Source organism: Coptis chinensis, chromosome 2, assembly GCF_015680905.1.
Source record: "Coptis chinensis isolate HL-2020 chromosome 2, ASM1568090v1, whole genome shotgun sequence".
NCBI lineage: Eukaryota > Viridiplantae > Streptophyta > Magnoliopsida > Ranunculales > Ranunculaceae > Coptis > Coptis chinensis.
The window spans coordinates 62,945,406-62,969,112 of NC_141457.1; the positions used below are offsets into that span (position 1 = coordinate 62,945,406).

The following is a 23,707-nucleotide window of genomic DNA, read 5'->3' on the forward strand; positions in this document are numbered from 1 at the left end:
CCTTGGCTAAAAAAAAATTGACATGAAAAAAAAAAAAATCACCAAATTATATAGAAAACAACCGGAAGGTAACTGTCACTAAGGCCATATGTAAAGCTTAAAAGTTCAATTGAAATTGAAAGAAAATCATAGCTTGATTATGTAAGAGTAATAAAATGTCTTAATTTGAATTAAAATTCACCCTTTAAATTCAACTTCATATAATCATAAGCCATTTATATTGGAGGGAATGCAATGTAAAGTTCACTTACAGTTTTGTAGGCTATGTAGAATTGAACATTTGATGTTGTTCTTATCTATTGTCTCATAGCTGCATATCATCATTTATTTCAGTTTTGTATTTTGCATGATCTTATTATGTCAAGCTCAGCTTAGCCAACTTAATTTTATAACTGTTATTAGCGTCGGGTGTCAAAATGGTGTTGATGGTCAGGCAGCCAGATGAAATTTTATGTCATTTCTATCAAGTCCCTATCAATAGAAAATACTTCGTTGGAAAAGTTCTTGGTCAGCTGGATGGGTTGATGCAGTCTATAAAGATTGGTGAGACAGGGATCAGAGAAATCACAATGTACCTCCTGGATTATGATCACTCAATCTACTAATGTTCCACATACTGCCTTGGTCAAGATCACACACTATGTTTTCAACCTCAATGAAGGGATGGATGAGAAGAAACAGGTGAGCAAGGTGAGCACAATTGCAACGTTCAACTATTCGAGTAGTTTATTCTGCATGACTTTGATGTACGTGATGGGATGTTAAGTTTTCCCGTCGTTGTTGTGCATAGAATTGGGATTTTAGATATAAATCAAAATCTTTTGGTTAGGAAGCTTGATGGGGTTGGGGTGTTTGATCAGTAAGAGCTCATTCGTATCGATCATGGTCGATGACAGTGATAAAAGTAGCTATACGAAGCCAAAATGGCTTAATGTTTTTGGACACCATATGGCCAGGTTATTCATGTTGATTTATATTTGTATTCTTTTATTTCATTATAAGAATTCAGCTAAGGTATAATAGTTCATTTCAAATGTATATATGACTTTGTCAATGGTTTTATTGCTATCTTTTTCTGAAGTTTATATATAAACAAGGAAATTGCAAGTTTGTCATGTACAAAAACACTGTGAACGCTAACTTTTAAGACTAAAAGTACCATGACATCTTTCTTCAATACAAACTTATGTGATTAATAACAAACATACCCAAAATATGAATCTCTATAGTAGTAAGTCTGGCCATAGGACATGCAGATTAGCTAGTGTTGTAAAGCGTTACTTTATTTTGTTGAATTTATGAAATTAATTGCTAACGCTTGAAAATCGTCTGAGAAGTGTTACAAATCCAAAAAACCAAAACAACATCGAAATTTCGAAAAGATGGAAACAAAAAAAAAATCGCGCTCGGTATGTAAAAATAGAAAACCTCTCTTTCTCTCTCACAGCAGCCGCTAGGTCAGGGGTTTCTCTCCTTCAACCCCTCCTCCTCTTCCCCAGAACAATCACTTCCTACCTTCTTCTTCCTTTTCTAATTCCCAACAAATGGATTGTGTTGAAACCAGTCCATCCCGTCTTCTTAAAAAAAAAAAAATCTTGACTGACCTCGAAGCTAATAATAATAAATCAATCAATGGCTAGAAAATTATCAATCTCTTCCTCATCATCCAATAATCGTTGGAGATATATTCACCCATCTTATTATCTACAACGTCCTAAACGATTAGCTTTCCTTTTCATTTCTTTCGTTTTCCTCACTTTCTTCGTTTGGGATCGACAGTCTCTCATCAGAGAACACGAGGTAACACTTTATTCTTCTTCCTTATTATTATTATATTTTTAACTAATTAACATGATTATTGATTGGCACTTGGCAGGCAAAGATGACCAAATTATCTCAAGACTTGCTTCGATTGCAGAATCAGCTGCAAGAATTTAAATCTGGTTCAGCTGAAACTATGATTACGACGAATGTTGGTAAAATCTATATAAATCCAAAAGCATCGTCCTTTTTATTTTCTTCTCCTATTTGTTTCTAGGCACTTGCAGGGCGCTTTGCGTTAAACAAATCCAGCGGTGATTACGTGATAAGGCCCTCCTCGTCTGGACTCTCCAAAGCCACCATTGAGTGCCTTCGTCTATTCTTCTCTGACCTTGAAGGCGACCATATCTCCACTAAATCTGGGGATTTTCTGAATTCTCGTTGTACTACCCTTATCATCCACTCATTATACTTTCAATCTCTATTGTACTCTTGCTAGTATGTGTCAGTGGTCTCCATTTTTGTTTTGTTTTCTTCAGTCTCTCGTACTGGCGTGGAACTTTTTTTCTTTGTTGTCTGTTTGTTGATTATCGTAAATTGCTGCATGTATATGTAATATTGTTTTTCTTGTACTTACCTGCGTGTCCGGACATTTCTTATGCTTCTACTTTGTGATACATATTGACTATTGTCTTTTAAAATGTTCTACATATTTTTCTTTTCAAATTATTACTTCAAACACGGCGTGATTATGAGGTGATTCATTGAGAATTTGGTTGTTATTCTCATCACATGCTCTATCTTTTGTATAAAAGGTTCCTATGTATTAAGATGTGTCTCAGGGTTTTTACTACAGTTTTAATAAGTTTCGTTGACATGGATATGTGTCTGATACTAAGTATTCACATCTGCCACTGCAAAATTTCAAAAATTGAGGTATATCACATACCATTTGTGTATGTCCAGTCTGAGTATTTTTAATTAAAATATGGCATGTCCTTGTAACATAGGTTTATATGTTCCTCTCATCTGCTGTTGGTTCTTATTATCTGCTATGGGTTTAGCATTTGTCTATATTATCACATGGACACACCATATGTTAAAAATAATCTGTGTCAGATTTTCATGTAAACACAACGGAGGACACATTGATATACCTCACATTTGAATAGTTTGCCGTGTCGTCCACTTTGGATCTCATGTGGAATATGGACACATGTATCCGTGTCAATGTATCTTGGGTATCCTTTTTTCCTTAAAAAAGAAAACATGAAAATATCCCTTCTCTTCATTGGTCTTTGTTTTTTTCGACCATCAAATGAGATCGATATTTTATTTTAATTTTTTTGAATGTGAGCTGAGTAAAGTGACTTTTATGTTTTTGACTTGCCTTTTCAGTCTAGATTTTTCGTATTCTAATGAAAAATGCCATTTTCATGCACAGATCAGGTTCTCGGAGAAGTAAATATAGGTCAGCTATTTATGCACTTTTTTTTTGTACTTATGCACGATTCAGGTCTATTTTTCTACTATTCATGATTAATTGTGATTGTGACATTTTCCATTAATGATATGATTTCGTAGTAATTTTGCAAGTTATTGTTGCTTATTCCAGTAAAAAAAATTTGTATTTCAATAAACCTATCTGTTTTATTTGCTCCTATCACTCTTCAGGTGAGCATGTTGATAATGATAAAATGAGTACTCTACCTACGAAATGAGTGATGAATTCAAAACGTAAGTAAACTAAAACTGAACTTTTACGAGTCTATTATCAAAGCTTCTACTCTCAATGCGAATTGCACTAAATGGAGTATGAAGTTCGTTCCACTCCTAGTTCCCTAGCATGTATTGTTTTCTAAGTCTAAGAAATCACCTCTAAGTCAATGAGAGCTTTACGAAATGTTATGCTAACAAGACGCGTTATTTTAAATAACTAGATATAATAAATAACAAGATAAAATATAACTAAAGATAATCTACGAAGCTACGGAAATACGATTGTTTGACTCTAGATAAAGAAATAGAGGGGAATTAAATCCACCTCGACTCCAACTTAATAACCTAGTATAGATTGTCGTATCTCGATTCTTACGCTTTAACGGCAAGAATTTCGAAGTCTAATCCCTAGTGTTCATGGCATTCCTACCGGGATACTAACTAGCATGTGAGGTCGCCCACCCATTCTCATGGCTAAACACGACCTTCTAGAGTGGAATAGATTCTACTACCAAATTCTATACTAACCACTAAGTTTTCATCAAGGCTTCATCAACCCTCTAATGGAGGTTTAGCCTTGAGTCATCAACCCAACATTTCCCATTGAATCTAAACTAAACATAATGTAAGAAATTGAGATTTACTTAGTTAACAATAATGAATCTAATTTAATGGCTGGAATGGAATAATAACAAGAATTTATTTAGATCTAGAATGGAAATGACAAAATTCAAATGGACAACTAACTATTTTATTTATCTAATCAATCAAGAACAATGATTCAAAGATTTAATCTAAAACAAGAATTGAAATAGAACTAAAACTTAATTTCTTAATAAAACTAGATCTAGAATTCTATATATTAATTTAGGTCTAACTAGCTACCATTAACAAAGAGTGAAGCTTTTGTTTTATACATCCAGATCCAAAAATCGTGCATGGGCTTGGAGCCATGTTTTGGGCCGAGAATCGGGCCCAAAACCCAATTCTTCGATCCCAAAAGGCCTCTTCAGCTGCAGTTGGCTTCCACAGACTTTTCGTCCACTTCTGCTCCTCTGATTGGGTCAAGGATTGGACCATTGGAAAGCTCTTTCCGAGCCGGTCGTTTTGACATAAGGTAGGCCCAATTCGAGGGTCTCCGAGTCCAACGATATGGCATTCGAAGTTCTACCGACCGCTGTTGCTCATTTATCTCACTAAAGTGGCAATTACGCACATAATGGACTTCAAGCCCGAAATGCATAAAAACACGTCAGTATTAACTCTTACTTATTATTCACATAATTGGTCTAACAAGATGATTATTAAGGGGTTAAAACTACAGTTTTGGGCTCTTATCAAACCACCCCAAACAAACATTTTGCTTGTCCTCAAGCAAAGATGAGAAATTAGAATAAGTGACCAAAAATGGAGTTCTAACTACTCTCGTTTACTGAGTGCGATTGCATTGACCATATGCAACAAGGCCTTAAACCACTAGGAATTCCCTAGTGGACGAAGTTATAGCCTCATGAGAGTTTTCCAAAGAAGGTACTCACAAACTTCATCTATACTACAACGACTAAGAAATAAAACTATTGTTTTCTCATTCATGTCTCAACTATCTATACATCTCACTAGCAAATACATAAGAATAACCCAAATAACCCTAAGCTAATATATGCATAATAATCAATCATCTAAAATAAACATATAACAATGAGTAATACTATGAAATGTAATAGCGAGTCCGTTTAAAAACTTCGAATAAGCGTCCTTAAGTAGGTCCTCACATAAATGTCAAGACAAAACCACTCTGATTTTTCCACTCAAGTTTTCAAGCTACTCCAATTGTGCGATGGGCACACTTTACCTTACAATCTCAATGACAACAAGGAAGCCGGGTCGATCAAACACATCTGCCACTTACTATCACACTAACCTATTCCTAATTAAGCTAGAGGTCTTTATTAGGTGTTCATGGGATTAGGAGATGGTTTAAGAAGGAAGGAAATGGATATTCAAAAAGACACAAGTCCGAGATAATAGAGTCTTCATATTATGTAACTAGAGAAACCTTGTTATTTACTTTTGCTTCTACACTTTGTTTCCATCCTTAGCCATATTTTTTCTTTTTTTTTTTCTTTGGCTTTTGACTCCCTTTATTCTATTTTTGGAGTTTTGATTTATTTCTATTTTTTTTTTTTTTTTCTTTGGATGGAAACTTCTTTTCTTTATTTCCGGAAGCAACTACTAATTTTTGTTTACACAGGTTTTTCTCTTCTTCTTTCTTCATCATTCTATTCTCAGACTTATTCTAAATTGGGTAGGTTGATTTATTATTATTTTTTTATTTTGTTTTGTTTTTGTAAATGGGTAAAGGAATTGTGGTTTATGGAAGGCTAAAGAAAGGCTCGAGGGGCTTACTATCGGAAAATAATTCATAGGTTTGAATTTCTAGCTATATCGATCCAAAGAGGGCCTAAATTCTCGCTTAGGATATGGCATAGTGATCAAGCAAGTGGGCGTGTGATTTCTCTATCCGGATTTTACTTCTCCCTTGTGTCATTTCTCAAATGTTTTTTTCGTATCATATAAGGCTTTAGGCTATATTCTCACAGGATTTGTAGAATAAGTACTCTAGCCTAGATTTCATAAACTTCTTGCCAAACAATCATAGATACTCATGTAATATATTTATAGATAGATGCAAAGATTATTACCTACATATTAACCTAAGTTTCTAACTATTATTCGATGCAAAAGCTACTTGAGACTTCTAGATTGTTAAGAGAGCATAGAAAAGAAAACAATACAAATATTCCTAAGTGTATAGCATACTTTTTTTTTTTTATTTATATTTTGAATTTTTGAAATTTTAACTAGAAAACAAGTGCATATTATACCTATCTATATCCTAACAGATGTCTTAATTACACGCGTGTTTCTATGCCCCCCAAACAAGAAGCATGCTTTGTCCTCAAAGCATTTAAATAAAGAGGGTAGGAAAAATACCATTGAAACGCTGTGAAATCGGGAACATCTGCAAAACAAAGTTAAAACATACAAATATAGTAATAAAAATACTGACGCAACTCTATAAGAGTTCCACCCATTATGGGGTTAACAGAATTAAATTGCTTAGGACATAAGCAGACACTAACTTAACTAAAACTTACCTGCACCCAAAGATCTACTCGTCATCCTCCTCTTCTATATGAGGTTCTTTTCGATCCCGCCATGCCATAACAACTTGCCACGCCCGGCCGTATGTATCATCAACTAGTGCTAACCTCTCTAGTGTTATTTGGTCTTATGGGGTGTAAGGGGCACCAAAATGTGGTTGCACCCCATCCCGACCAAGTCATGGCTCGGAATGATCTTACCACCACGATTGGTGGGTCTCATGATTTCGACCCTTTCCCAATCTGGTAATGCGTATACGAGAATCTGGGTAGGCAAGCGCCGCGATAAAGGCGACAAACCAAGACAGGCATAAGAAGGTACTTATGCCTCAAGGAATGGCCTCGCCTTCGAGTAGCAACTAAAACTTCGGGGAATGTCATACCGACGACGTCCCTCGGCTAAAGCAAGGAAAACGCCACCAAATGATATTATTGGCGTATAAACTGCCGTTCCTAGAATGTTCATCATGATGAACAACATGGTTGGGCCTACATTCAGCGATAGGCTACTCGATGCGATGTTATATTGGTCTTGGTCCATGATATTTTAAACACCCTCCCCCCATAATACTCATGGAAATAGGCATATTCATATAGGTATGAGTTATCCGTCATATATCCCCCACGTGTGCATAGGGTCGTAATGGCAATCCCGAAACCAAAGCTATCAAGTGCTTATCAAATTCCATAGTCGTTACCATCAAAAGCAAGGGAAAATTTTTGTTCTCCTTCTTGGGTACAAAAGAAAGTAATATTATTATAGAAGAATTCAGTTAGCCCGTGAAAAGAGTCGTCATCACTTACCGTAAGATGCCGCCATCCTAATCGCCGCGATCCGGCCGCTGAACGATGCTCCATAGGTATAGGTTCCCATCAAGTCTTCAAATGACTGCTCAGAATCACTATAGGTGGTGTCATCTCAAAACTACTCAGAGAACAAATTTCTGCGAAACACGAAGAAAACTTCGAAAATCGAAATTTCACATTAACTTATCTTGAGAGAGGCGCTGGCGCTTTCGTATAGATGCCGAGTCGCGCTCTTAGGTTTTGAAATTACAGTTGTTTTAGCGGGTCGTGCTTTCTACTTGATGCTTGGGCGGCTCGATTTTTTTTCGATTTCCGGTGTTTGGCGGTCGCTTACTACTTGAAGCGTGGCTTTAGTGATTTTTCGATTTACTGATGTAATAGGGCGAGTCGCTCTGCTTGAAGCGTGGCGCTTCGTAAAGCAGAAAAGTGAGTTTCTAAGAAAAACAAGAAAAAAAAAAAAAAGGTTGGAGTGAAAAGTGAAAGATGATTATGGGGTGTAGTGTGGGTTGTGAGTGTAGTATGATGGAAGTTTAAATAGGTTACGGGTTTCCAAAACGAATCGGCAAATTGCCAAATTGTTTTAAGGCAATTTCGAAAATAGAAAACTGCCAAACCAAACCGAAACTAACCATAGTTTTGATTTCCTAACAACCCGGTATCTAAACTCTCCTACATATCATGCTACCACTATTTTCAACTTTTACTCCAAGACAACCTTACGAAAGATGATCAAAATAAATTATATTAAAATAATATGAAATCCAAGCAATCTAAAACAAACAACTTAATATTTAAATCTAACTACTGAAATAAAATTCCACTAACAAAACAATAAAAACGATGAAATAACAGGACACAACTGATGGTGAACACCTAGGCGTGTGAAGAAGATGGTCCCTGAGATGGAGACTGGCTCTGTGGTGACGAATGGCTTGAGCCATCTGGCCTGCGGCGACGACGCTCATGCCTCTCAGACTCAGCTGAGACAGACTCATCCACGAGTGGCATGCGTCGTAGCATCTCTATCCTGAACAAGCGCTGTGCTTCCATCTCAGTCTTGAGTACTGCATACTGGGCTTGGTGATTCTGGTGGATAATCTCCAAGTTAGACAAGATATCTTCCTGACCCCTTTCGAGCATTTCAACTCTCGTCTGAAAGTTCGTTTGCTTATTTCGAATTACAATTTGTCTATGTCGGATATCTTCACAGATACGATAACTGCATCGCAACCCAGTTTGCAGCATTATCATTCGTTCTAAATTAGAAGTATGACTATCGAAATTATCCTCAACCAACCATGTCATATATTAAGCGCTTCATTATTCGACTCAACTGTATTCTCTGCGGAGACAACGGCCAAGTCTCTTGGATGCATTCCTTATAAATACTTGCATTAGAATGCAATTTGATCTTAATAGGAGCAGATTTAGCGACGGCTCTAAATGAGAGCATAATCTTAGTGATCAATACGGGAAGAGGCGCCAGGCTCTTTCCCACTCCTCTAATCACATTCAAAATTAAATCAAGGATGCAGAAATTACACTCATTCGTTTGCAAAATCCAGAGAACGTGCAGACACTGAAGTCCGATGTCGCTGACTTTGTCTTTCCCGAGGACGTTCTTACCAATCCACTGAGCTACAGCCAGTTGATTGGTTCTCAGGGTCGTCTGGCGAACGCAATGAGATATCGTATTGTATTCACCCTCTATGACCGTATCTTTCATCAAAACAGGAACTGCAGTATACTGGGGTTCCTGAATGGTCGTATCTAGGTTGGTTACAGGCGTGATTCCTAATAGCTCAGCCAACAACTGTCTCGTAACTTCCCTCCGCGTTCCTGCTATCCTAATGAAAATCCTATTTCCCTCCGATTCTCGTTTCTTATAAAACTGTTCTACCAAATCATAGTGATAGAAATCCTCTGTCGAATACCACAGTCCGTTCCAATGTCTCTTAAACATCTGCGCGTCATAAAATGGCGCGAAACTGTCGGGAGCAAACGCGTTTTCCGGCAGAATTCTACGTCGTAGCGCCATTTAAGTTTGAACTGATTTGGGGTTTGTAGATGGTGGTGGATGCGAGTTTGATGAAAACTAACTAAACACAACGGTGGTGGTTGTGGTAGGTACGGCGGCAGGTTCGAAAACTTGAATTGGTGGGTGGTTTCTTGGTGGAAACGGTTGGAGATTGTGTTGGTGTTTGACAATGGGGGTTGGGTGGTCTTTCTATTTTAATGTATTCTATTTTTATTTATTATTTTTTTTTTATTTGGGTTGCTAGGGTTTGACTTTAAATTTGGACAAGCTGTTGGAGAAGATGAAGTCGCGATCTTCTTTTTGGAAAGGGGCTATTGGCTAGAGATGAGCCGAAGTTCGCCCAAGCCCATTTCGATTTTTCGAAGTTTAAATCGATTTTAAAGCAACTTCAAACTAAATTTCCCGCTTCGTTATCGGTCCGATTTTTGCGAATGAGATATGGAAATGATCAGGAAAGAATTTTCAATCCAATGATCCATAAAACACTCGATTCCAACCATGGGTGACGTATGAGAGGGTGGAAGGACGCCTCGAAGTGCGTGTGTGACGTAAGTTATGCGAACGAATGAACACTAAATTAGATGACGTCAAACCCAATGAACTATACTAATAGACCTAAGCAACGCAAAAGGAAGTTTCGAGCAATCCGGATGCAAGGATCGACTGCCCACCCCCAAACAAATTTTTAAACACAAAATTTGTTTACAACGTGGGTCGTTTAAAGTCAGATTCCCAAGACTTGTTGGATTGCTATGTCTATGATTTTTAAGAATTTTAATTTTCTTTTTTTTTTATTAAGAAACACGAAAAACAATAAATACATAATTCACTCCATAGAGGAACATGACTCAAAAATCGAGAAAACATGCGAAAGTGGAAAACGTGAATGTGAACTGTGGACTTAGGATCCGGTGCTTACAGCCACACACTCCATAGGGAGGGCCCGGTTACCTGAATGGTGCACTTACCATTAAATGGAAGTGAAAGGAAGTACACCAATGACAAGGGTCATTCCTCATATATAGGGTCCGTAAAAGGACTTCCTCTATATCGTGGGGACGTAGTTCGTGAAAATGTTTTAACCGTTGACCGTTAACTTGAAAGGTACTTGTTGTCCTTGGGATTTACCAAGGTAATTGCCCCCGTAAGGGGGTGACTTCAAACGACTTAAAGGGCGGACCAACGGGTTTTAGTTTCCACAGGAAAATATGTAGACGGGGAGTTGTAAAGCAAAACCTTTTGTCCGACTACAAACTCTTTGCGCAAGATATGCTTATCATGAACACGTTTCATGTTGGCTTTATAATCCTTCGCGAGATTGTAAGAATCGCTACGGATTTCTTCAAGCTCATTTAATTGTAACTTGCGTTTGACACCCGCCTCATCAATATTGTAGTTAAGGCTTTTTATTGCCCACAGAGCACGGTGCTCTAATTCAACGGGCAAATGACATGGTTTCCCAAATACAAGTCTAAAGGGAGACATACCTATAGGGGTTTTGAAAGCAGTTCTATATGCCCATAAGGCATCCGATAGACGCTTTGACCAGTCTTTCCTATCAGGGTTTACTGTTGTTTCTAAAATATTTTTGATTTCCCTATTAGAAACTTCTACTTGTCCGCTAGTCTGTGGATGATAAGGAGTTGCTACTTTGTGTGTAACTCCATACTTTTTCACTAGGGATGCAACAACTCTGTTGCAAAAATGTGTTCCCCCATCACTAATGATGGCTTTAGGAATGCCAAACCTACAGAAAATGTATTCTTTAATAAAAAATACCACGGTCTTATGGTCATTGCTACACAAGCTAGGGCCTCTATCCATTTAGACCGTAGTCCACGGCAACTAGAATATAAATATAACCGTGGGAAACAGGAAAGGGCCCATGAAATCAATACCCCAAACATCAAAAATTTCTACTATCAAGATTGGATTTAATGGCATCATATTACGCCGTGATTAAGCCCAAGTTGTTGGCAAATCGAATACACGCCTTGCAATGCACTTGGGCATCCTTAAAAAGGGTAGGCCAATAAAATCCATTATTGAAGAACTTTAGCGGCTGTTTTCATTCCGCTAAAGTGGCCACCACACTCTTTTGTCATGGCGAGCGATAGAACTTCATTATATTCCCATCGGGGAATGCAACGACGAATAATCTGATCCGCACAATACTTAAAAAGGTAGGGCTCATCCCAAAGAGTATAACTTGACTCTGGCCAAGAACTTCTTATGTTCATTTCTTGTCCAATTATAAGGCATAACATCAGCCGCTAAATAGTTTACGATGTCCGCATACCATGGTGATGAAAAAATAGCATACAGATGCTCATCAGGAAAAGAGTCCGGTATGGACTCGGAATCACTACCGCCGCCATTTGTAAGTCTAGATAAGTGGTCGGCAACTACGTTTTTCGACCCTCTTTTTTGTCCTTTATTTCTAATGTGAACTCTTGCAGGAGAAGAATCCATCGGATTAATCTCTGCTTAGCATCCTTCTTTGCAAGAAGGTACCTAAGGGCTGCATGGTCCGTGTAAACTAAAGTTTTAGAACCAACCAAATAAGGACGAAACTTATCTAAAGCATAAATGACAAACTAAGAATTCTTTTCAGTAGTTGAATAATTTAGTTGAGCATCATTTAATGTTTTACTAGCATAATAAATAACAATGGACTTATTATCTAGTTTACGTCCCAAGACAAAGACTAACCGCATAGTCACTAGCATCACACATGAGTTCGAAGGTTTAGACCAATCTGAGGTCAGTATAATAGGTGCGATGGTTAGGGCGGCTTTTAAGGTTTCAAAAGCCCGTTTACGCTTAAAATTAAAATCAAAGATTGCATCCTTCAAAAGCGTGTTAGTTAAAGGCCTAGCTATTTTCGAAAAATCTTTAATGAAACGCGCTATAAAACCCCCGCATGGCCTAGAAAGGCTCTAATCTCACCTGACAAACGTGGTTTAGGTAGAGGTCGCTATCTTATCTAGTTTGGCTTTATCTACTTGATGCCATCACTAGATACAATATGACCTAGTACTATGCCCTTTTGACCATGAAATGACACTTTTCCCAATTTAAAACGAGGCTCTTTTCTTCACACCGTGTCAAGACCTTAGGACAGGTTAGACAAACATTCTCAAAAGGAGTCTCCATAGATAGAAAAATCATCCATGAACACTTCCATAAAGCTCTACCATGTCACTAAATATATGAAGCATACATCACTTGAAGGTACCGGGGGCATTACAAAGGCCAAAAGGCATTCGCTTTATAGGCATATGTTCCGGGCGGACATGTGAAGGTTGTCTTTTCTTGGTCATCAATATCAATAATAATCTGAAAATAGCCGAGTAGCCATCCGGAAAACAATAAAAGGCATGACCGACTAGACGTTCTAGCATCCGATCTATAAATGGTAAGGAAAGTGGTCCTTTCGTGTCATAGCATTTAAACGCCTCAGAATCAATACTGATTCTCCATTTCATAGGACCTTGAGTGACAACATAGTCACCCTTCCCGTTACGCACCATGGTAATTCCCGATTTCTTAGGAACTACATGAATGGGACTTACCCATTCGCTATCGGAGATTGGGTATATAATACCCGCGATCGAGTAATCGCAAGACTTCTTCCCTAACCACCTCTTTCATGGCGGGGTTCAAGCGTGGCGAGGTTCGCGAGAAGTCTTCGCGTTATCCTCCAAATGGATACGATGAGTGCGGACATTAGAATCAATGCCCTTAATGTCACTAAGGACCAACCAATCGCAGACCGATGTTCCCTAATCACCCTTATTAAAGATGTCTCTTCATCTCTAGTTAACAGAGAAGATATAATTATCGGGTGACTACCATCCGGATCAAGTTGAATATATTTTAACTCCGGGGGAAGAGGTTTAAGCACTGGTGTGGACGGAATGTCCGTTGATGTTTCATAAGTGTCCTTATCTTGCGTAATGAAAACTTGCTTAGGTAGCAAGTCTTCATACTCAGTATATGGAGCAACCGACGGGTCTACAATTGGTGTGGATTCCAGGATGGTGTTGACCTCCTCTAAGTAGGAGTCATTCACAAAATCTGAAGTTCCAAAAGAAAAGAATTTGTACATATTGTTTTCAGGAAACGTGTTGTTAAAATAATCTTGAGCTAAACTCTCGATCATGCTAACCTCCCCATCTACGAATCATTAATCTGCTAACCGCTTTCATCATTTTAAAAACATTTACCTCAACGAAAGATGGCCAAAAGATAAGGACATCTTTCCATCGCGACAATTTATAAAGCGCATTGGCAAAATTGCCAAGAAGGGCGCCCTAAGATGATCGGTACAGAGTCATTAGCGACTTCTGTATCGAGGATAACAAAATCAGCAGGATAGTAGAAATCCTGAACTTTTACCAGCACATTTTCCACTACACCTTTAGGATACTTAATTGACTGTCCGCTAATTGCAACGTTATTTTTGTAGGTTGCATTTCACGTAGACCTATTTGTTTATACAAGTAATACGGAGTAAGTTAACACTTTCGCCCCGTGTCTAATAAAGGCGGTAAATCGTCGTAGGAATCTCCTAAGGTGCATTTGACAAATGGATCGACCGGTGGTCCTTGTACTTAACAATTCCATTATTTTCGGATAAAGTTGGGAATTGTTCGGTTAAAAAGCGCCTTTGGGTATGTTGGTCTTACGCCTAGTAGTGCACAACTCTTTAAGAAACTTAAGCGTGGTTAGGTAGCTTTTAATAGCTTCGAGAAAAGGAAGGTTTATCGTTAGATTCTTGAAAACGCGTTCCTAATTTCCTCAAAGTTTGTATCCCCGGTTAGCATGGCTAATTTTTGAGGAACGGTGGTTTTAAGCTCTATATTTCGCGATATGGCTCTACTTGCCGTGTAACCTTGGCTTTCGGTTTCTTTGGTTGTGATTTAACCGGTACCTCTACCGTGGTAGGCTCTTCGGTTTCTATTAGGTATCTAGTTCGATGTCCGGTGTAGGAGTATCGATGGGGTAACTACACAGCGAAGTTACTTTGTTATCAACCACTCTTCCGAACGGAGAGTGGTGATGATGCATTTAGGTCACCTACGATTGTAGTTTCCGTTACTAGAATTACCGCTTACCTCAAAGGCCGTGTTTGCCGTTTTAGGGTTTGGTATCGCTTGACTTGGAAACACGCCTTTTGGTTGGGCTTTCTCTTGGGCTAACCTTGTTGTATGCCCCGATTTATGGATTGTAAAATCTGTTGGTTTGATTGAGTCATTGTCCGGAAAAGTTGTTGGGTAACTTGTATAAAGGCCGATACGATCCGGTTGTGTAGGTGTAGTAGTCACGGGTGGTGTGGATCGAACTATCTCGTTGATTATTTATGGGTGGGTTGTGATAGTTATTATTATTAACCGAACGATACCTCTATTGGTATTATAATTATTATAATTATTCTGACCTTGTGCTTGACCTTGTCGGTGGTTTTTGGTTGTTATAATTATTATAATTCCCTTGACCTTGTCCTTGTCCTTGTCCTTGCCTAGGTGGAGCTTGGTTATAATTGTTTGCTTGCCTAACGTTTTGATTATTGTACCCTGGAGGTGTTACTTGTTGATTATTTCTCCAACTGAAGTTGGGATGTTGTCTCCAAGCGGCGCTTAGGAATAGGATAGTTATTAATAGAGTAAACATTATCTTGTTCTGGTGGTTGTTGTTCATAAGCTAGAGGACAATAATCGTCAGGGTGCTCTGGACTCAAACAGAAATTACATGGGTTGGAGTTTACATTCATGACGGGGATAGGCTTTTGTTGAGCGAAAATAGCCTCTACTTTTTAGTTAGAGATTCGATTAGATTTTTAAAGTTCGGATCGGTTTTCTTCTCAAACATACCGTGGCCTTTTCTTGTTGAAGAAGAACTAGGCGAGCGGGGATATCATCACTACCCCCAATTATTATTCCGTTTAGTTTGGTCTTCTAAAATTTATAAGCCTCGGTGGCTCCTTTACTTAGGAAACTACCCCCATTCATTATGTCAAGGACTTCTTTATGGTGGTGTAGAAGACCTTTGAAAAGGCACGAACTAACGGTCTTTAGCTAAGTTATGATGTGGACACTCTATAAGGAGATCGGTGAAACGATTCCATGCCTCGAAAAATGATTCATGAGGATTCTCATCGGAAAAAATGAATCTTTGAAAGCATCTCATCCGTCTTTAGGGGTGGGTAAAATGTTCCATAAACAAATTTGAACAAGTTTAGCCCACGAGTCCACGTAATTAATTAGGCTTTGGGCGCTTAACCAAGACGCCTTTATCGGCTAGGGTGAAAGGGAATACCCTCGGTTTAATTTGTTCGCACCAACCGTAGGATGGTGGAATGTCGTAAGGACTTGTTCAATCCCACGCGATAATGCCGATAAGGTTTTTCATGGTCTAACCCATGAAAGACGGGTAACAAATTAAATATGTTTGGGGATTCAAAATCCCCAATCGGTCCGCTAGAACGATGCACGATTTAGGGCTATCGCCAAGGCTTTGTAAAAGTCGGAGAGAGGAGTCTCTCTTTCTTCACCATTATGTCGGGTATGGTGTGTGTGATAGTAGTTAGAGGTGTCGGGGTTGTGTACTAGATAGACTTGTTTGTTGCCGTGTAATTACGCTTTGTTGTTTTGTTCGACCGCACCTAAATCTCATGCAAGACTAAGTTGAGCTTAACTAAACATGCAACACTCCAAACAATTCTGATATACTAGTAGAAAACCTCTAACCGGAAATGCGAGGTATGGAAGAAAGGAATACCCGATAAATGTCCTTGCTTCGCTTATGAATAAGCGTCTTGTGTATGCGCGTGTTCGGTGTATATAAGATATTAGAACACTGAAAAATATGAAAGATCAAAGTTTGAATCAAAACCGTGGAAATCCGAAATTTTAACATCGGGCCGGTCAGCATAGAAGATGGCCTTCGCCCGGAAGTAATTTTCAGTTCTGATGTTTTTAAAGGCGGGTCGCCAAATGGGGAAGTCGAAGTTCCAGTGTTTGGCTGGTCGGCGCTTTGTATGTATGCGCTGGCGCTTCGGGGTAAACAAAATTCCAGAACTTAGCTGGTCGCGCCTCTCTCCTGGCGTGCGGCGCTCGCGTTATTTTTTCGCGGAATTTGTCAATACTGAAAATGGGCAAACCACAAAGATGAAACAAACAAGGGTGGGTGGGTTTAATGGGACTTAAAATTGACTACTTCTACTATGAAAACAATGCTAAAGTGTAACTAAGACGGCAGCGGCGCCATTTGATAATGATAAAATGAGTAGTCTACCTACGAAATGAGTGATGAATTCAAAACGTAAGTAAACTAAAACTGAACTTTTACGAGTCTATTATCAAAGCTTCTACTCTCAATGCGAATTGCACTAAATGGAGTATGAAGTTCGTTCCACTCCTAGTTCCCTAGCATGTATTGTTTTCTAAGTCTAAGAAATCACCTCTAAGTCAATGAGAGCTTTACGAAATGTTATGCTAACAAGACGCGTTATTTTAAATAACTAGATATAATAAATAACAAGATAAAATATAACTAAAGATAATCTACGAAGCTACGGAAATACGATTGTTTGACTCTAGATAAAGAAATAGAGGGGAATTAAATCCACCTCGACTCCAACTTAATAACCTAGTATAGATTGTCGTATCTCGATTCTTACGTTTTAACGGCAAGAATTTCAAGTCTAATCCCTAGTGTTCATGGCATTCCTACCGGATACTAACTAGCATGTGAGGTCGTCCCACCCATTCTCATGGCTAAACACGACCTTCAGAGTGGAATAGATTCTACTACCAAATTCTATACTAACCACTAAGTTTTCATCAAGGCTTCATCAACCCCTCTAATGGAGGTTTAGCCTTGAGTCATCAACCCAACATTTCCCATTGAATCTAAACTAAACATAATGTAAGAAATTGAGATTTACTTAGTTAACAATAATGAATCTAATTTAATGGTTTGAATGGAATAATAACAAGAATTTAATTTAGATCTAGAATGGAAATGACAAAATTCAAATGGACAACTAACTATTTTATTTATCTAATCAATCAAGAACAATGATTCAAAGATTTAATCTAAAACAAGAATTGAAATAGAACTAAAACTTAATTTCTTAATAAAACTAGATCTAGAATTCTATATATTAATTTAGGTCTAACTAGCTACCATTAACAAAGAGTGAAGCTTTTGTTTTTATACATCCGGATCCAAAATCGTGCATGGGCTTGGAGCCATGTTTTGGGCCGCAGAATCGGGCCCAAAACCCAATTCTTTCAAATCCCAAAAAGGCCTCTTCACCTTTGCAGTTGGCTTCCACAGACTTTTCGTCCACTTTTGCTCCTCTGATTGGGTCAAGGCTTGGACCACTGGAAAGCTCTTTCCGAGCCGGGTCGTTTTGACATAAGGTAGGCCCAATTCAGGTGGTCCGAGTCCAAAGATATGACATTCGGAAGTTCTGGCTGACCGCTGCTCCTTTATCTCGCTAAAATTAAAGCCGGCATTAAGCATAATGGACTTTGAAGCCCTGAAATGCATAAAAAAACACATAATCAGTATTAACTCTTACTTATTATTCACATAATTGGTCTAACAGTATGATTATTAAGGGGTTAAAACTACAGTTTTGGGCTCTTATCACATGTGAAGGTGCTAAAGTGCGTGGACGCACTGGGGCCAAATCTGGTTGCCATCAAAGTTTTTCACGGTAATAAAGGTAGTCACGCCATGGGCGTGGTTGATATGCTCACTCCCCTAAAGCTTTCTATGCATGACAAAGGGGGTGTGAAGTGAGTGTCTTTTCCAAAATCTCAGAGAGCCTTTATTTAGTTTTATGCGGTGTTTCTTTGTAATGTTTATTGCTTGAAGCTGTGTTCTTTTTTCCAAAAGTGCTGAAGTTGGCCAATATTTTTGTAGTTTCGTGCAGATACAAACCTCATTTATGCATTCTAAGCATTTTTGTATTGTAAGTCTTTTGCCACTTTTTGACAGATTAGTTTCTCAAATTATTAAGACTAACGTTGCTTTAGTTTGTTTAAATAGGTTTATGAGTGTCTTGGACCAAGCTTATACAAGTTTCAATGCCAAAACAAGAATGAGCAACTTCCTATTGAGTTCATTCACAAGCTTGGCAGAGAATTGTTGCAATCCATTGCATGTATGTAGTAATTTGTAGCTTCTGGCATTTGTTGCTCTTCGCGACAGTCTGTACTCCATTAATTTTGAAACTACTGCCTTAACGCTACTACTTTTTTGTGTTTGGAACTATTTGTTATGGGTAACTTAAAATTGTGGGTACCCTGAGATCTGACAAGCCTGTTCAAATTTTCAGTAATGCATGATCTGCATTTCGTACATGCTAGTTTGAGTCCCGCACATGTACTTTTTGCTTCATATTACAAGGAGGATACTTTCGCCTTCAAGGCCAGTTTATATTTTTCTTACTGCTCTGGGTTGTTAGATACTACTGGCTGTAAGGTTTGCTAATAGGAAATATTGGCAGTTTCCCTGTCAAAGGCTTAGTTCTGGTTTATTTACCCGTTATAAAAGTCCAGCTGCTGTGAAACTGATAAATTTTGCGTCCTCGTTTTTTGAGTACGACGATATTCCTTGTATAAAATCAAGACGTCCCTACCGTGCCCCTGAGGTCATCCTCGGTATGTCTGTTTTTGTAGTTTCCTTGCTAATATTTTACATAATATATTTGACAAGAATTTGCTGTATGTTTCTGACAATGACATAACTATTGCGTTTTTTTCCCTGACAGGTCTCCGCTTGTCCTGTGCTTGTGATGTATGGAGTGTTAGCTGTATTTTGGTTGAGCTTTGCTTGGTGCGATTTTTTATTCTTAGCCGACGGTTTTCCATTTTCGTAACGACATTTGTCAGTCAATTATTAATTCATTGTAGTAAATACATGATACTCTTTTTCTTTTGAAAGGGGAAGCAATTGTTTAGAACTGCTGAGGACTTGGACCACCTTGCCATGATGGAGTGTGTTTTTGGGAAGTTGCCACAATACATGTTACAGAAAGCTGCTTACGTTTTGTTTTGTTGATCATGATGTTTTGTTACTTAGGTTTTCCATTATTTGCCTCACAGTAAGATTTATTCTTATCCCTATTGTCGTCTTTGTTGTATAGTTCTAATGCAGAGTGATGCATAAAACAAAAGAGATGCATAAAAAACAGTGAACTGCTTAATGACCTGGGTCTAACTTTTTAAACCCAAAACCGGAACTCGGGTACCCAACACGTCCCACATCGTTGGTTGAAGAGTCAAGAGTCAAAGTCTTTTGGTGGGGCCTACTACTGTGAAATCATCATCCCGTCTTCTTAAAAAAAAAAAGAGCTAATAAATCTTAAAATTTATTAATCCGCAAGTATGGTCTCAAGTGCTGCAGGCAGTGCTTCCGAAGCAATGCTAAGGAAATTGGCTTTATCAAGGTATGTTTTTAGTTGACACTAATGGGTTTTAGTCTTTTAGATCAAAAGAAAGAAAGTGGATTATTAAATTAGGGACATGCTTTCCCTTCTCTCCAAGGCTATTGAATTAATAAGATGCATATTATGATTTGTTGCTATTGTCTGCACTTTTTCAGTATCGCTAAAGGGTGGAGTCGGCGTGCTATGCTGGTGGAGATTGTTGTGATGAAGACATTTTTTTTTGTGGTGAATTAGGACCTTAATAGACGATAAAAAGTTTGATTTCAGTCGATTCAGTATGTTTAAATCTGTTGGAGCAAGATTAATATGACAATCAGTTGTACTGAAGATTCTCAGTAATTCTAGTTTATCATGATTACTGTTCCCATCTTTATTTGCTATTACTTGATGTTTCTTCTGGTGTATCTTGATTTGAATGTTTGCTAGGAATCAAGATGGGATTTCTCTGGGTTCATCTGCTGATACTTATTGGCTCTTTGATTCAGCGAGTGATATAGGTGTAGTAGATTTGTCTTAAGCTGTGGCTAGCTCCGTGAACCGATAGTCCCTCAGCCTTACCTCTTTGGCTCCAACAGATATTTATAGTTGTGCTGACACAATATTAGCATCGTTTGACCGTGGTTGGGGCAGGTTTAGCTGGTTGCTACAAAATATGAGAATTATTGTTTTTTATTTGCAACCCATTAGCAACATTTCATAACCGTTACAAATTTAAAAATGTTACTAAAATTTTGTACCAAACAGGCATAAACAAGTGTTACAAATAATATTTGTAACGCTTAAAAACCGTTGGAAATTTCTATTTGCAATAGTTAATAAGCATTGGAAATTTCAGTTTGCAACGGTTAATAACCGTAGGAAATTTCTGTTTGCAACGCTTATTAAGCGTTGCAAAAATTTCCAACGCTTTACCCAAGCCATATTTGCAACGCTTAAAAAGCGTTGCGAAAATTATTAGCAACGGTTTTTTGCCGTTGCAAATAGCCTGTTATGGTATAGTGTAACATGTCCTTTAGATTTTGAATTGCCGTGGAGAAACTTATTCCCTGGCAATTCCAGGCGTGTATCATTTTTGAAGAGGCAGTTGTTTGGGAACAGCTACCGTGAACTCTGGAGGAGGACCACACAGACCCCCACTACTACTTGAACCATTACTGACATAGCTAGAACTGACATCACCACCATACCCACAAGTAGTGCCCCTGGTTCCTTTGGAGCATTCACCTCTATTTTTCTTCTAGGAAGTGAAGTTGAGCTGCCTCTTCACTGTTGAGTCATCCCATGGCTGAGGTTGAGAAATACTATCCTCAGACTCATAACCCAACCCATCAAGGCTTCCTTGTACCAAATCTAGAGGCACATTCCCTACCGAGACTTCCTCATGTTGTTGATTATTGTACACCACCATATTGTGACCATCTTCCTCTGATGGGTCCTCTTCTTCTTCCTTTGAGAACACATCCGAAGGGATATCCTCTTCAGGAATGTATGGTCCAGAGACTTCAGAGGGGACACTAGAATCCAGGGAATGACCAGAGAAGAATGGTTCACTAGATTCCATCGTGTCACTAGAGACAGAGATGATGGGTGCATATTTCGGAATTAGCAAATGCCCCAACCCCCTAGCCCTCAGATCATCAGCTTCAAGCTTTGCCCTCTTAGACTTCTATTCAAACAACCTTAGACTAATCCTTCCCCACCCATTGTCATCCATTATAGCTGCTTCTATTCCTGTTCCATGATTGCTTACTGATTTTCTTTTGTTCCCCACACAAACCTTTAACAGCTCCTTCCTACTACTTCTGGAGAACCCACTCCTTTTTTATCCTCGGGAAGCCAGAGATTTGTACCCCCTCCCACGTGTAGGTAAGCCAATGAATCAAAAACTTGGCGTACCAACTTCAGGCTGGGTATGATCACACTTAGTCCCATCTGGTTCGTTGTTACCAAGGTAAGAAATAATAGCCTCGGAAAGGTGAGAGGAATTGTATTTTTGCGAGGCATAATCACCCCCTAGAGCTTTTCCAGTTCCAAAGCTAGCACCCTTCGAGACTAGGTCTCCTGTATCCACAGCGCCACAATCCGCGACTTGTAAAGTCTCAATCCTTCCAGAACTTGGATCAATATCTTTGACTATCTCAAAACCCGAAGCTCCCAAGGCCCTACCCAAACCCACTTCCGGCCCAAAGGCCCTATACAAGTCCCCATCCACCTCCATACCCGAGCAGTTCTTTCAAGGTCCCAAACAACCAAAGCCCCTACTTGTGGCCCATCTATTTGCAAAGGACCCTCCCTAAGTCCCTCGTGGGCTTGAGTTTGTATCATAGGCCCAAGGGTATTTTCAGGGAAAGATAGGTCCTCAACATCTGAAACAGAAACGGTCACTGACCCAGAAGCCATGTTACCAGAGATAGCCGTTCTGACCACTCCCCCACTACTCTCTCTCTCTCTCTTCCGTACCCACCGACCTGACATTAGACAGATTTTCCACATGCGCACTTCTTGGTGGTGTTGCCAGGAGCCCGACCCCATGCCAGTTTCTTTTCGCCGGTGAACCTCTATTCCTCGCTGGAATCTAATCATACCTTGATTTTTGTGGTGTACCGGAGACCATGACTGATATAGGGCATGAGCTAGCAGCTCCATTGAAGAACACATTTGCTCGCAACAAAAAGGAAAAGTTATTCTTTACATCTCTCGGAGATCCTCCGTACTTTCTTATATCCATGCTATACTTCTCTCGTTGATAACAGAAATGAATGTCATGGCCTATACACCCACAGAAATAACATAAAATATCCAACTTTTCATATTTAAAAGTTACTGGGATCACTTCCCCCAATTCCGTTCGAAGGTCTATACCTTTGAGCAGCCTTTCTTTTATGTCCATCTTTATTCTAACCCTTGCCACCGGTTTTTTAAACTTCGTTGAACATAGGAGGTCAACAGTTTTAACTTTCCCCAGGCTTTGCCCCACCTTGTTCTCATTCTCTTCATTAATCCTATTACTTGGAAGCCCATAGATCTGAACCTAAAAGTCCACCAAATCAAATTTCTTTTCCTCAAGGATTAACTTGGTGGATTCCCATTTTTTCATAGATAAGATAAAACCTTGAACCATCCAAGGGCCATTTTTCCGTACATGATCATATTCCATAGTACTCTCAAAAACCATCTTATAGAAGCCTTTTGATATAGCCTCCATCTTTATACTTCCTCTCGTTTGCCAACATCGGTGCAATTCATCTGCTAGCTCCTGTAAGGACAAGGTTTTACTTCCAAACAGCTTACCCAACAAGGTGGTGTGGTCCGCTGGACTGTCTTCCCCATTCTTACAACCAATATCAACCACCCGTTTTTCCTTAGAGCAGAAGAGATTCTGCATCTCAGATTGTAGTTGTTCAATCTTACCTGGATGATTCTCCTGGCTCCGACCCATTGGTATGGTCTCCTTCCATCAGATCCATGAGACCAACCAACCTTAGATAGGGAAACAGGGGGGAGGAAGGGAAGGAAAAGGGAGTATGGATGGGGATAGGGTTAGAGACCAGAGATGTGAAACTACCAACCCACCCTTAGCAGACTTCATGATAACCTTTCTCTACCAAACGCCTGATAAGTAGCTTTTAAGAACAAGCTTTAAAAGAGTAGCAGCTTAATAGGAAGAGAGATAGAAGATATCAGCTTGAGAGAATTTCAGAAATAATTCAAATTTGAAGTTTAGGGAAAGAGGGGGAAAACTGCTTTCAG

General features: G+C 38.9%; 1 protein-coding gene across 12 annotated transcripts; it reads left to right on the forward strand.

The window, feature by feature from the left end:
* The first annotated feature begins 1,394 nt into the window (after nt 1-1,394).
* LOC147517071 (serine/threonine-protein kinase AFC1-like) lies at nt 1,395-20,322 on the forward strand. 12 transcript variants are annotated; one of them, XR_015211339.1, is made up of 10 exons: nt 1,401-1,800; nt 1,877-2,204; nt 3,206-3,440; nt 18,154-18,302; nt 18,430-18,478; nt 18,556-18,670; nt 19,280-19,344; nt 19,453-19,612; nt 19,915-19,957; nt 20,113-20,322. XR_015211339.1 is itself a non-coding variant. In XM_086589481.1 (8 exons), the coding sequence occupies exons 4-8, from the start codon at nt 18,241-18,243 to the stop codon at nt 20,189-20,191; spliced, it is 348 nt and encodes a 115-aa protein (XP_086445607.1). In that variant the 5' UTR covers nt 1,401-1,800; nt 1,877-2,204; nt 3,206-3,440; nt 18,154-18,240; the 3' UTR covers nt 20,192-20,322. The 12 variants fall into 12 exon arrangements, 3 of the variants coding, with proteins under 3 accessions (XP_086445606.1, XP_086445605.1, XP_086445607.1); XR_015211340.1 differs by having other exon boundaries at nt 1,877-1,976; nt 2,039-2,204; nt 19,453-19,957; XR_015211341.1 differs by having other exon boundaries at nt 1,877-1,972; nt 2,049-2,204; nt 19,453-19,957.
* The last annotated feature ends 3,385 nt before the right edge of the window (nt 20,323-23,707 follow it).